At 40.3% G+C, this 14,282-nt stretch overlaps 1 protein-coding gene across 10 annotated transcripts in view; it reads right to left on the bottom strand.

The window, feature by feature from the left end:
• The window catches only part of LOC137431223 (semaphorin-4D), a 61,173-nt gene extending 49,688 nt beyond the window's left edge, over positions 1 to 11,485 (bottom strand). The window contains exons 1-6 of one of the 10 annotated variants that reach the window (XM_068122310.2): positions 11,313 to 11,485; positions 10,684 to 10,719; positions 9,683 to 9,763; positions 9,232 to 9,320; positions 8,891 to 8,978; positions 3,296 to 3,501 (exon numbers count right to left, since the gene is read on the bottom strand). In XM_068122310.2, coding sequence (XP_067978411.2) covers positions 3,296 to 3,428 — 133 coding nt within the window. In that variant the 5' untranslated portion in view covers positions 3,429 to 3,501; positions 8,891 to 8,978; positions 9,232 to 9,320; ... (1 more) ...; positions 10,684 to 10,719; positions 11,313 to 11,485. Of the gene's footprint in view, positions 1 to 3,295; positions 3,502 to 8,100; positions 8,240 to 8,890; positions 8,979 to 9,231; positions 9,321 to 9,682; positions 9,764 to 10,541; positions 10,561 to 10,683; positions 10,720 to 11,312 lie in introns of those variants that run through there. The other 9 variants (XM_068122307.2, XM_068122306.2, XM_068122311.2 and 6 more) reach the window with 9 other exon arrangements.
• Between the last annotated feature and the right edge of the window lie 2,797 nt (positions 11,486 to 14,282).

Raw genomic sequence — 14,282 nt, 5'->3', positions numbered from 1 at the left:
GAAAAATGGCCTCTAAAGGTGGTTATTATATTTATGTACCCCACCGATAGGCCAGATCTGTATCCGCACCTCCAACTTCGAAACGGCTTGTTCATGTCACCTCCCCCACTTATCCACAAAGTTTCGTCCGACATCTCTGTTGATCGTGCTATATATTGTTTTCGGCCCAATCTCTCAATGGTGAAGAATCACTTCAAAAATGATAGTATCCTGATCCGGATCTGGTTCCGGTTGTTCACCAAAATGGAATCATTGCGTCCTTGTCACACACCCCAACCACCAAATTTCGTCTGAATCCGTCCACAACTTTTGAGATATCCTGTTTACAGACAGAAAGACGAAGAGACAGACAAACAGACAGACAGGGGTGAAAGTATAACCTCCGCCCACCTTCAGGCTCATGGACAAGAAGAGGAAGAGACCCAGGTGGAAAATCAAATGTCTGCACGTTTGTGCATGTAATTTAATCAATTTTAATAAAGGTAGAAAAGCAATAAATGCGGAAGTTTTGCCGTTATGGTGCCTTTCTGGGCATGGCATTAACAGAGTAAAAGCTCAGCCTTTAAACTTTAACATGAACAATTTTGAGGCAAAAATGTGAAATCTGATAATTGGCAGAAATCTGGCATGTCTGCACAAGGGTTCGGTTACTGGCTGAGCGTGCACACAAAGTGCGAGACCAGCTGACAGGTGTTGTACGAATGAGAGCACCAAGCTGTCTGCTGTCAGAGTAAGAGTGCCTCCATTCCTTCACCTCCTCGTGGATCGTCTATGATGCCGAGTCGAGTACAAAGACGGACTTGGACAACACATCATTAACTTACACAGTGCAATTGTCTGCAGTGGTGTTTCCCGATTCATAAAAAATTAGTTCTTTTAAGAGCACTATTCTCATTCCTTGGTAATAGAGTGTAACTATTAGTGATGTGTTGAGGCCATAAAATATAAACTAGAGATACATTGTAAAATCATTAAATATCTCGTGAAAATATGAAAAGACTAGTACGTCACTCGGTGGAGCACCTCTGCCAGGCTGAACAGTTTACGATTTGCAGCTCACAGATAGGCCGAATCTGCATCCGGGTCTTAACCAAATTCGAATCGGCTTGTTCTTCTCACCTGCTCAACTCAACCGCCAAGTTTTGTCATAACTCCTCCACAACTTTTTGAAATATGGTGTTATATATTGTTTTTCGTCCACCAAATGGTGAAGAATCACTTCAAAAATTTTAAAATTCTAGTATCCGGATCTTCACCAAAATCGAATTAATTAGTCCTTGTCGAACACCCAACCTACCCACCAAGTTTCGTCTGAATCTATCCACAACTTTTTGAGATATCATGCTATATATAGTTTTTGGCCCTATCCTTCAATGGTGAAGAATCACTTGATAAATTAAAAAATTCTCGTATCCACATCCGGATGTTGACCAAAATGCAATCCATTAGTTCTTGTCACACACTGAAGCTGTCCACCAAAGTAGTCCATAACCTTTTTGAGATATCCTTCTCACCAACAGAGAGAAAGACAAACAAACTTACAAACAGACAGACAAACAAACAGCGAGGGGTTAAAACACCACCTCTGTCCACCTTCAGTGGTGGAAGTAATAAATCATGATCCTTCGCCCTCTATGAACTATTGGTCTATTGGTTTAAACAAATAAAACAAGAAATATGTCGTGCATAGCACAATAGTTGCGAAATCCCTAAAATAAGTTGTTGGCCTATGATGACCTTAAAAAGAATTGGTGTTTGAATTCAGTAACCAGATATGCAAATCCTCTTAAAATTGAGGATTTTAGAAATTTGGCCTATGTTGACCTTTTGGCCTATGTTGACCTAAAATATAATTGGTGGTTGAATTCAGTGACCTTATATGCAAATGCTCTTCAAATTTCAAGTCAATTGGATGAAAATTGAGGATTTTAGAAATGTGACAGTTGGTGACCTTAGGCCTATTTGACCCCAAATATAATAGGCTTCTTGCTTATGACCAACTCTACCATTTGGTGAAGTTTCGTGAGGATCGGTTGAAAATTGTGACCTGTATGCAACTTACATACAGACAAATAGACAGAATAACACACAAGACCAACCAATATATTTGAAAAATCTTCGATTTTCGCAAGTAATAACTGAACACATAAATTTTATACAAACACAACTGTTACTTCAACAAGATGTTACACTCTCACTGTTTGACGGAAACAGATCCAGTGACCAGGTAGCTGGTTGCATGTCACATTGTGTTGGAGATGTTCGCTCAATTTCACCAGATCACCACCAACTCAGTAAGAGTCTATACTCTATAGGCCGGTCTCCGACAAGTACATTTGTAGCTTGATGACCCAGTGCCAGACTTCATTCTCTGCCCCACCTGTGTTAACTCTTCTTGTAGCTATTGAAGAGGAAGGGGAAAGTCTAAACTAAGCATTCTATTTTCTTGACACTTGTCTATTTCCCTAGTTACTACTACTACTACTACCACTACTACTTCCTTAATGGCCCCAATGACCCCCACATTCTTGCGGGGGGTGGCCAGACTTTGTTTTTATCCCAAATCTTTCACGAACTGGCTAGCCAGGCCTAACGTTCAACAGAAGGTGATTTGGGAGAGAATTTATCATTTGTTCAGCATGCTGATGACAACTCACTGAGTCTTCACAAAAAACACCGTGGGATCTTCAACGTCCCTCAAACTAATGCTAGAATAAGGGGGCACCCGGCTTAATGGCCACCCGAGAGATTGCGCACTTTGTGATGCAACCGCCAGCAGGTGACGCACGGATGAGACAGTGTTTTGTCAGGTCAGGACTATCATGTCGTACCTATCTTTCCAGAAGCTACTAATGGTTTCCATGAAGACATTTGTACTGCATCATTAATGCTGTGCGTACTTCTTTGCATTAGCTTAATATATATATTTAATCGATCATACTTATATAGTCTTTTTGGCACACAATTTTGTGGTTGATTTTATTGGCAACAGCAGCACCAGAAAACCATTGGTGGCTGCCAAAGTTTGTATCGATTTGTTCTTATTTTAGGGCGAAAGCCATTCAGGAAAAACATTAATAAAGCAAACAAAGACTGAAACCAACCTATTGCAGGACAAAGGTCTCCCACAGATGGTTTCCCACAACTCATGTTGAGGGGTGTTCGGCATATTCACCATGCTTGCCGAGTGGGGGTTGGCGAGAGCGAGCAGCCATGGGAATAAAACCCGCACCAGCAAATGGGAAATAAAGCATAAAAAAGAATATAGGAATTTGGCTCCAGCAATTTTTCTTACCTTTAGTTGTAAAGATTTTCAACACAGGTTCTATGTCCTTTTTCTCCAGCTCTGCCAGTAACAATGCCAGGAAGCAGAGCAGCCAAAGGACAGCGGCCCTGTGCTGGTACTCCAACATCGGGTGCCACTTCATGGCCCAATGTCCTCTTTCATATCAGTAGCATCATTGCCATGATTTTCCAACAGAACTGAAGGCCCAATAGAACCTGTTATATGTAAATATGGAACAAACAAAATTTGTCTCAAAATTATGCATTATTTTCACCTCATTTCCTCAAATGTGATGTACTTGTAGTATTATAGGAATACAGGTCAAAAAGCCGAAGCCATTGTCCTTTGCTGAAGCCAAATGGGGTTTCCAAGATTAGCACAAAATGGTGAATTTACAGCAGAAACAAGAATGACTACACTGTTGTCAAAACCTGCGAGAAAATCAGGTAACGGGCCGATTGGGAAACACACATTTAATGCGCTATTAAAAAATTAACTCGACACGTAATGTCAACATGCATTCTGACGCACCGCGCATTCTGACGCACCGCGCGTTCTGACGCACCGCGTGTTCTGACGCACCGCACGTTCTGACGCACCGCACGTTCTGACGCACCGCGCGTTCTGACGCACCGCGCATTCTGATGGGCTTGATTAAAGCTGAATATTATTACTCCCGCCAGGGAGTAATGCATTCGATCGTGTCCGTGTGTGTGTGTGTGTGTGTGTGTGTGTGTGTGTGTGTGTGTTCGTGTGTGTGTGAACAAGATATCTGGAAAAGTTCTGAACGGATTTGGATGAAAGTTGGTGGGATGATTGCACTTGGGATAAGGAAGAATTCATTCGTTTTTGGTGAAGCTCAGGAAATGATTCCGGTCCGGATCCAGGAAGTTTTTTTGGGAATTTTTTGGGGAATTTTTTTTTCTGTTATCCTTCAAAAACCATTTTCTCTGCAATAATTGGACCGATTGAGAGCAATTTTTTACCATAGGAGGGACTCGGTCTGCAGAATATTTAATGGTAATTATGACGTCACAGGTCACGTGGTTCGGCCGCCATATTGTTTTGAGTGAAAAACACTAAAATCCAATTTTCTCCAAAACGCCTGAACAGATCGAGGCCAAACTTTGCAGGCAGAATCGCATAACCATGACGGACAACAAAGTCAGTGAGCATGACGTCATGCATCACATGGTTTCAGAGTTATGACGTTTTTAAACACAAACATTTAAAACCTAGCTCCTCCCTCATTTGTGATCAAATCGAGGGGACACTTCACAAATCTGTTCAGCATATCAGTCTACTAAAATGCCCTTTTGGAATTTGTGATAGGTCACGTGGTTTGGCAGATATCGTTAATTAAACGCAAATAATAAAAACATTTATATCTCTTGAACCACTTCATGGATCGACGAGAAACTTCATACTATAGTAGAGGTCATGAAGAGTAAGAAGTGTGCAAAATTTGAAGATGATTGGATGTACGGTCTGGAAGCTGGAAGTTGTTATTGCGTGAAGAAGAAGAGTCTTCGAATGTGGACGATTAATTATTTATCACATGTACAGACTTGCAGGCATCGTTTGACACAATGTCCCGGGTTAATTTGAATCTCAAATAAAATTATAATTCCAGATTTGTCAATGGCTGAGGTATATTAACAAACGAATGAAACAGATTTGGCAATGGCTGAGGTATATTAACAAACGAATAAAACAGATTTGGCAAAATTCGAACTTTTTTTTTAAAGATCGCATATTCACCCAGGGTTGTGAGAGGCTGAAGAAGAAGAAACCTCGCATGGGCTTCCCAGACCAAAAAATAATTCTGGCTCTGCGATTTTCAGGTTTATTTATCTATATATCTACATATCTGGGCAGTGTCTGTTGTCACTGAACTACTCCCTGAAACTTTTGTTTCTGTGGTTGTGAAGTGTTTTTAATAACGTGGGGGTGGTTTTGAATCATGTGGTGGTGAGGTATTTTGAATTATGTGGTGGTGAGGTGTAAAATGACGTGGTGGTGAGGTGTTTTTAATTTCGTGTTTTGTGGCTGTGAGGTGTTTTTAATTTCATGTTTCGTGGCTGTGACACCACAACAACAACAACAACAACAACAACAACATGCATTTTAAGGCCATTTTCCCTGCTAGAGTGGGGGTTCGCCTTGCGGTCCCCATGACAATCTTCTCCATCTTGCCCTATTTTCTGCATCTCTCCTGGTTAACCCCCTTGCCTGCATTTCTTCTTCCACCATCTTTAGCCAAGTCTTTCTCGGTCTTCCCTGTCCTCTACTTCCTTCTACATTCATTTCCATCACTCTTCTCAACCAGTCACTTTCATCCTTCCTCAACACATGACTAAACCATCTCAACCTGTTCCTCTTCACAGCATCAATCACAGGCTCTATTCCCATCATTTTTCGCAATTCATCATTTGTCTTCCTCTCTCTCAACGATACTCCGCACATCCATCGAACCATTCGCATTTCCACCCTTTCCAACCTTCGTTGCTGCTCTACGTTCATTACCCATGTCTCGCTCCCATAAATCATAACACTTCTCACACATGCAGCATACACCTTTCCCTTCAGCTTCAACGACACTCCACTCCTCATCAGCACACCACTCAGTTCCCGAAACTTCTTCCATGCACATCTCACTCGAGCAACCGTTGCCGAGTCTGATCCACCTTCTCCATTCAGCATGTCTCCGAGGTAGCAAAATGTTTTCACACCTTCCAGCTTCACGCCGTCTCCAAGATCCAACTCAACATTTCCTCCATGTGCAGCTCCCTCTTTGCACACCTTACATTTGAATGTAGCTGCCACACTGGTTAATGACCCTCTCAGACCACTACATTTTTGATGAACCCACTCAGCGCACATTGTACATTGAATGGAGTTCACTCCGACACCCTTCCTGCACACAGCACAGGGCCACTTCCCAGTTCTTTCCACCTCACCACATGCTTTACCACTTGCCATCACCTTCGTCTTTCCGATATTCACCTTCAGACCTTTTGTCTCCATACATTCCTTCCACTTGTTCATCTTTTCCTTCAGTCCATCCATACTTTCCGCAATCAACACCAGATCATCTGCATACAACAACTCCCACGGTAAACCCTCCTTTACGTTCTGAGCCAGCACCTCCATCACAGCTACAAATAGTAGTGGACTTAGTACCGACCCCTGATGCACTCCCACCTTCACCTCAAACTCACCACTGTTCCCGTCCTTCGTCCTTACAGCTGTGCGCGCTCATTTGTACATTGCCATCACTACTCTGATCAACCATTCCTCCACTCCTAACTTCCTCATTGCCCATGTCAATACTTTGCGTGGAACCCTATCGAATGCTTTCTCCAGATCAACAAACCCAAGAAACAACTTCTTCCTCTTCTTCATCTACTTCTCCTGCAACTGCCTCACAATAAAAAGTGTGTCTGTCGTTCCTCTTCCTGGCATAAATCCAAACTGCATTTCGTCGATCTTCACTTTCTTCCTTATCCTCCTCTCCAACACCCTTTTCAATACCTTCAATCCATGCTCAAATAACTTTATCGCTCGGTACGAGCCACACTCTCGAGGGTCACCTTTCCCCTTGTATAGAGGGACGAGGGTACTCAGTTCCCAAACCACTGGAATGCGGCCTTCTTTCACCGCCAGATTACAGATCTCTGTCATTCTCTTCACACCCCCAACTTCCTGCTGCCTTCAACATATCTCCCACAACTCCCGTCGGCCCTCCCGCTTTTCTACTCTTCATTGCTTTTATCGCTTCCTCAACTTCCTTTTCAGTTATCTTCTCTGCCGGTCCTAAAACTGGGTTACTCTCTATGTTGTCATCCCATTCATTCTCTGTATTCAACAGCATTTCCATATATCTTTTCCATCTTCCTTTAATTCTATCTGGGTCCACAACGATTTGTCCCACTTCATCCTTCAAGCAACTCACCCCCATCACATCACACCTCTCTTTCGCTATCTGCTTTGCAATCCTGAATACTGCTCTCTGACCCTCTTCCGAATCCAAGCGTTCTCCGAACATTTTCCTGCATGCCTCCTGCGCCTTTGCGACCTCTTTCTTTGCAGCCTTCTTGGCTGCCTTATAATTTTCATGCTCTGCTGTTTCTGCTCCCGTACCCTTCGCCTTCTGCCACTTCTTTGAACTTCTTCCTCTTCTCGTCAATCCTCTTTCCAACTTCGTCATCCCACCACCATGTTTCCGAGTGCCTTGGTGGTCCTTTTGTCCATCCACATACCTCACCAACGGCTCCCAACAGACTAGCTTTCATTGACATCCAACCACTTTCAAGCTCAACCACATCATACTCTACCCTACTCAGCCTCTCTTTTAATTCCTCCCTTACTGTCACCTCTTTCAACCTCCACACCTTCATTCTCGGTTGGTACTTCACCCACCGAGCTCTCCTCGCACCTTTCACCCTTATGTCGCAGACAACCAAGTGGTGCTGTGAAACAGCCTCCTCCCCCGGGATCACCTTTGTGTCCCGGAGGTGCCCCCTATCTCGTGGTTGTGAGGTGTTTTTAATTTCGTGTTTCGTGGCTGTGAGGTGTTTTTAATCATATATACATATATCTGTGCAGTGTCTGTCTTGTGTTGTCTTGTCTTGTGTTGTCACTGAACTACTCCCTCAAACTTTTGTGAAATCGTACTATTCCAATTTGACCCAAGGCGGGAGTATGCGCTCTGAGTGGCGTTCTTGTTCAACATATGATTACATTTTTTGTGGTCTCTCATCATGAAGAACACTCGACCCAAACAAAGCCAATGGAAATCTGATGCAACGAACCTGGGCAATGTATACACAGCAGAGGCCTACAGGCCTAATATAGGCCCACAAGAAAACCAAGATGGCGTCCAGATCATTTGGTCTCGGTGCTATGGTGGGTGAGGTCAAGCGACAAATGTCGGGGTGGTCCAATAGCTGTCTGCCAATGGGTGCACATTTCAAAATTCGTCCGCCAACAAGAACTCCGACAACAACAACATCAATAACAACAACAACGAGAAGCTCTTGAAAACCTGCAACATGTCGCAGGTAAAAAAAGAACATTTTGCATCATCATCTTATCTTCGTTTCTATAGGACATGACATTTTGTGCTATCTACATTCACATCTTCGAGTACAATCTACATACTGACTGTGCAGGAAAAATGTTCCAGGTACTAAGTGTCCTCCCTGCAATGTATCGATGTTGAGACCGAACATCATTTTTATCATCTCCTTGGGCGTGATGCTTGGTATGTCCAGCATGGATGTTTGTGCTTGTCTAAACCAAAAGTAGACAGTTAATGGAACACCTTATCCATGTAGTAAGGATGATCCCTTAAAGCAGCATTTTATACTGTGATTGTTGCTTTTTTCAGTCTTTAGTACAGCTGAGTTTCTAGTGCAGATGTCAAGGTTCCTGAAAGAGCTTGATTTTATTTTATTGTCATACAAGATGAGAGAGGACAAAAAGGCAACAGACCAATGGTGGAGCAATTTGGCCACAACAAGCAAGGGAATTAATTAAAAGGAAAAGGGTGATAGAGAGGGGGGAGGAGGAAACAAAGAAATGTACATGGATGAGGTTTACCTTTAAAATAAGTCACAGGTAAGGATGTGAGAGCCAGGGGGATGGGGGAGGGTTGACACGAGATGGTGGCATACCACCTGCCTGATGCCTGGGAGGGAAGACGGGGATTGACGGCAGTTCCACATAAGGTACAAAAGAAAAACAAAAGAGTTAAGGTTAGGTTTGTCTTTCCACCTGTACATTTTTCCTGGATTCTGTGAGTTAAATTACGAGTGGGTTAGTGGAAGAATGCGTACATAATGGAGGTGCAGTACAAGGTCAGACGGAGGCCAGAGAGAGAAAAATAGAGCTGATCGGTGGAGAGGAGGGGTTATAAAAAATAAAAATAACAGGACACCAACCTGTCTGCTCGGTGAGATCAACAGAACTTGTCCTTCGGCCTCATTGCGAGAAGTGTTGATAAGGTTGAGAGCTTTAGGTGCCACAGAATCTAGGAGAGAGAGGGTGAGAGAGACATAGGGAAGAGCAGTACTACAATGAGGTTTCGACATCGGCCTTGTAGGTGAATAGTTCTGATTTTTCAAGGAATTATTTGTAACAACACAGACTTGGTGCCAGTTTGAAACTGGTGCTGGGAGCCAGCTTTGCATCATGGCTGGCTCAGGAAAGGTCGTGACTGATGGTGGAGGCCTAAACATTCAAGAGTAAACTCCTTTCAGTGCCTGTGCATTTTATCCTTCACCTTCACAGCGTTATGCTTTGTCTGGTGTATAAATACAAGTCTTTTGTATACATCGTTTATTTATAGGCTTGTCTTTCTACCTGGGGCATGACGCCGGTTGAAATGCATACCAAGGTTTCATAGACGTGGCGCAGGTTCGGGTTCCTAGGTGGCAAGTGACCCGTATTTCACAGGTTTGAACCGTTTTGTTTCTGAAAACCCACAGACCCATTTTAGTAGCGTCAACAACTTGGAAAGTACCATCAATTTTAAAAACACTTTCCCTTCCATTCCACTCAAGAATTGGCACACAGACCGATAAACCTGATGGCGACCTCGACCCAATATGCCAGGTATCACCCTGGTTTCCAGCTTTTCATTATTTTCATTCATTTGTTCTCCTAATACCCCAATTATTTGGGGGTATTGGGACAATATGCAACAGCATGACGTGAAGTGTGGAGGCGTCTGGAGGAGTGACGTCATGAACTTTCCCTCACCGAAAGCCACGTCACAACCCTCCAGGATCAGGATTGCATGCGAAGTTTAACTTCATTTTCGATCACGTCTAACAAATAAATAAAACAAGAGGGAGAACTGCTTTGCAATACATGTCGTCTACCGCATTCCAAAGAATGTACTTGTGCCAAGAAAAAAGGCATACCTCTGAAAAATTCGCGAAATGCCCCGAAACTCAAACTTGTTCTGTAACTTATCATAAGAAGGACGTCACTCAGGAGAGAGCATACCTCCGCTAGGTTGAACAGTTTACGTTTTGTATTCTATTGACAGGTTGGATCTGGATTCGGACCTGAACCAAAATTTAATCGGTTTGTTCTTGTCACCTACCCAACTCATCCACCAAGTTTTGTCATAATCCATCCACAACTTTTTGAAATTTGCTATATATCGTTTTTTGGCCCCAATCACTCAATGGTGAAGAATCATTTTTAAAAATTCTTGGATCCACATGCGGTTCTGGATATTCACCAAAATTGAATCACTTCTTCCTTGTCACATACTCAACCTTTCCACCAAATTTCATTCGAAACCGTCCACAACTCTTGAGATAGCCTGTTCACAAACAGAAAAACAGACATGGGTGCAAACTGAAAACATAACCTCCGCCCACCTTTGGCGATGGAAGTAAAAACCCGTTTTTCATCACCTGGAACATAAAACGTACGTGAGTGTGAGATCAAATTTCCTATAGTGTGCTCTATTATTAGCTTATACCGTGTTCGACTGAGAAATTTATAGATTCTTATAAAATATATATTTTACTATTATTGGTGTTGCTGCTCTTTAATGGCGTGGCTCTGCGTGGCTACCTTTTCCATTGGGAGGGTAACACAAAGCTTAAGGTGTCACGTCAAACGCACCTGCGCGAACCGAATCACATTCCGTATTTCCAAGCACGAAAGGTAACTCGATATTAGTTATATATCGTTTCCACTACGATACAACATCAAGCCAAGGTCGCAAGATTTACAAACGACAGTCAACACAACACACGCTGAATATGGCAATCGGAAGGCGATGAGAGAGGCTTTGATAGCAGAACAAGTACAGACATGAGACAATAACACTGATCCAGCTTCCTGGTCCTGTTTACAGTCAATGAAGGAGTACATATGGAGAAGCATTAGCGATTGACGTCACAAAATAAGGGATACGGTTCCATAAGGTGCGAGTTCGGAGGTCGTGCCACGTGTGGGTAGTAGGCCTACTAGTAGGGATATCACTATGTTGTTCACTTACCCGGAGGCAATGGCGGGTGTATCTCCGACACCGTGATCACACGTTACAGGTAGCGCTGGCCTGGAACGTACACACAGAACCATCCCGTCACTTACACGTCTAGGAGGCGTGGCGCACTTTGACACGCCCAGTAGGCGTGGTCAACCAATTGTATTTCGCTGCAGCTGCATGCCATTTCATCAAGAGATAAATCATGCTTCTTATGTCGTGTTTGAACGCCTTCGTGTAACATGTGTTTGCGAGTTCGGAGATCTTTTTGTAAGACATCGCGTACACCAGAAACTGCAATCGATTATAACGAAGCAACGCAGGTTTGATTTCTGAATGTTTTTGATTGGAAAGATCAAGTCAATGCATGATGCACGAATAATGCACAACTAAGTTGTAATGATTATATATATATATATATATATATATATAGGCCTACATATATATATATATATATATATATATATATATATATATATATATATATATATATATAGGCCTACATATATATATATATAATATATGTATAATTAATTGTAGTAATATTGCACGATTTCTTTTCTTATGATGCTAATATGTGAATCCTTCACTTAAGTATGAATCATAACCTGAATCCTCATCCTCACCCAAGGGAGAATAAACCATTTAAAAGACGTCTTCACAACCCATGGATTTGAAACCGTAATAAAACACAACCGATGGATTATTTCAAAACATAATTGATATATTTGTTATACTTATAAGTGATGCCTTTTTGAGCAAATCATACACTTTTTGTGCTGCTTTACCATTTTGATGATTACCATGGATACCAAACTAAAAAAAAAAAAATAGTGAAAAAACGCATTTTTTCAAAATCGAGCTTCTGATTTTTTTTGTATCAATAGTCGAGGCTCGTGAACGAGGGTCGTATTAGTACACTGAACTGATCAGGACACAACAGGACAAAAGGAACAGAAGCGAGAGAGAGGAGGAAAACACCTACAGCAGAGCCGAAGGTCAAGACAGATGGAGGCGGACAAACGATGGGTGTGGAGAGGAATGGTGGGCAGGAGAAGATGCATGGGATGGACAAGATGGATAGAGAATGAAACTCTCAGGAGGGAAAACAAAAAATTTCGAAAGAGGAGGGATTTGGGGTGGGCTTAACGAGGATAAAAAAAGTTCTTCGTTTTGGATTGGAGAAGATCTGAAATGGTGGTGAACAGGTGTCTTCAAGATCTGAAGGGAAGTCTGAGATTGAAGAGGATGTGGAAGTTGGTTCCATAGGTGGGGAAAAAAGGAACAAATGAGTGGAGGTGAGCAATTATCCTGGATTTAGGTTGTTTCACCAGTGGAGGGTTGATGGTCGACCATGTGCTGGTAAGTACCCTGCAGAAACTAGCAAGGTATGTATATGATCTACTTAAAAGGCATTACGAATAATAAATATATCAAATGTGTTTTGAAATGTATTATTTACTCAGAAAGGCATTACGAATCATAAATATATCAATTGTGTTTTGAAATGTATGATTTACTCAGAAAGGCATTCCGAATCATAAATATATCAATTGTGTTTTGAAATGTATGATTTACTCAGAAAGGCATTACGAATCATAAATATATCAATTGTGTTTTGAAATTTATGATTTACTCAAAAAGGCATCACGAATAATAAATATATCAATTGTGTTTTGAAATGTATGATTTACTCAGAAAGGCATTACGAATCATAAATATATCAATTGTGTTTTGAAATGTATGATTTACTCAGAAAGGCATTACGAATCATAAATATATCAATTGTGTTTTGAAATGTATTATTTACTAAAAAAGGCATTACGAATCATAAATATATCAATTGTGTTTTGAAATGTATTATTTACTAAAAAAGGCATTACGAATCATAAATATATCAATTGTGTTTTGAAATGTATGATTTACTCAGAAAGGCATTACGAATCATAAATATATCAATTGTGTTTTGAAATGTATTATTTACTAAAAAAGGCATTACGAATAATAAATATAACAATTGTGTTTTGAAATGTATGATTTACTCAGAAAGGCATTACGAATCATAAATATATCAATTGTGTTTTGAAATGTATGATTTACTCAAAAAGGCATTACGAATAATAAATATATCAATTGTGTTTTGAAATGTATGATTTACTAAAAAAGGCATTACAGATAATAAATATATCAATTGTGTTTTGAAATGTATGATTTACTCAAAAAGGCATTACGAATAATAAATATATCAATTGTGTTTTGAAATGTATGATTTACTCAAAAAGGCATTACGAATCATAAATATATCAATTGTGTTTTGAAATGTATGATTTACTCAGAAAGTCATTTTGAATAATATATATATAAATTATGGTTTGAAATGTATGATTTACTCAAAAAGGCATTACAGATAATAAATATATCAATTATGTTTTGAAATGTATGATTTACTCAAAAAGGCATTACAGATAATAAATATATCAATTATGTTTTGAAATGTATGATTTACTCAAAAAGGCATTACAGATAATAAATATATCAATTATGTTTTGAAATGTATTATTTACTAAAAAAGGCATTACGAATAATAAATATATCAATTGTGTTTTGAAATGTATTATTTACTAAAAAAGGCATTACGAATCATAAATATATCAATTGTGTTTTGAAATGTATGATTTACTCAGAAAGTCATTTTGAATAATATATATATAAATTATGGTTTGAAATGTATGATTTACTCAAAAAGGCATTACAGATAATAAATATATCAATTATGTTTTGAAATGTATGATTTACTCAAAAAGGCATTACAGATAATAAATATATCAATTATGTTTTGAAATGTATGATTTACTCAAAAAGGCATTACAGATAATAAATATATCAATTGTGTTTTGAAATGTATTATTTACTCAAAAAGGCATTACAGATAATAAATATATCAATTGTGTTTTGAAATGTATGATTTACTCAAAAAGGCAT

This window comes from Myxine glutinosa, chromosome 7 (assembly GCF_964187855.1).
Source record: "Myxine glutinosa chromosome 7, kmMyxGlut1.1, whole genome shotgun sequence".
Lineage (NCBI taxonomy): Eukaryota > Metazoa > Chordata > Myxini > Myxiniformes > Myxinidae > Myxine > Myxine glutinosa.
Note: the sequence above shows the minus strand (reverse complement) of the source record. Positions and strands in the feature narration are given on the sequence as shown.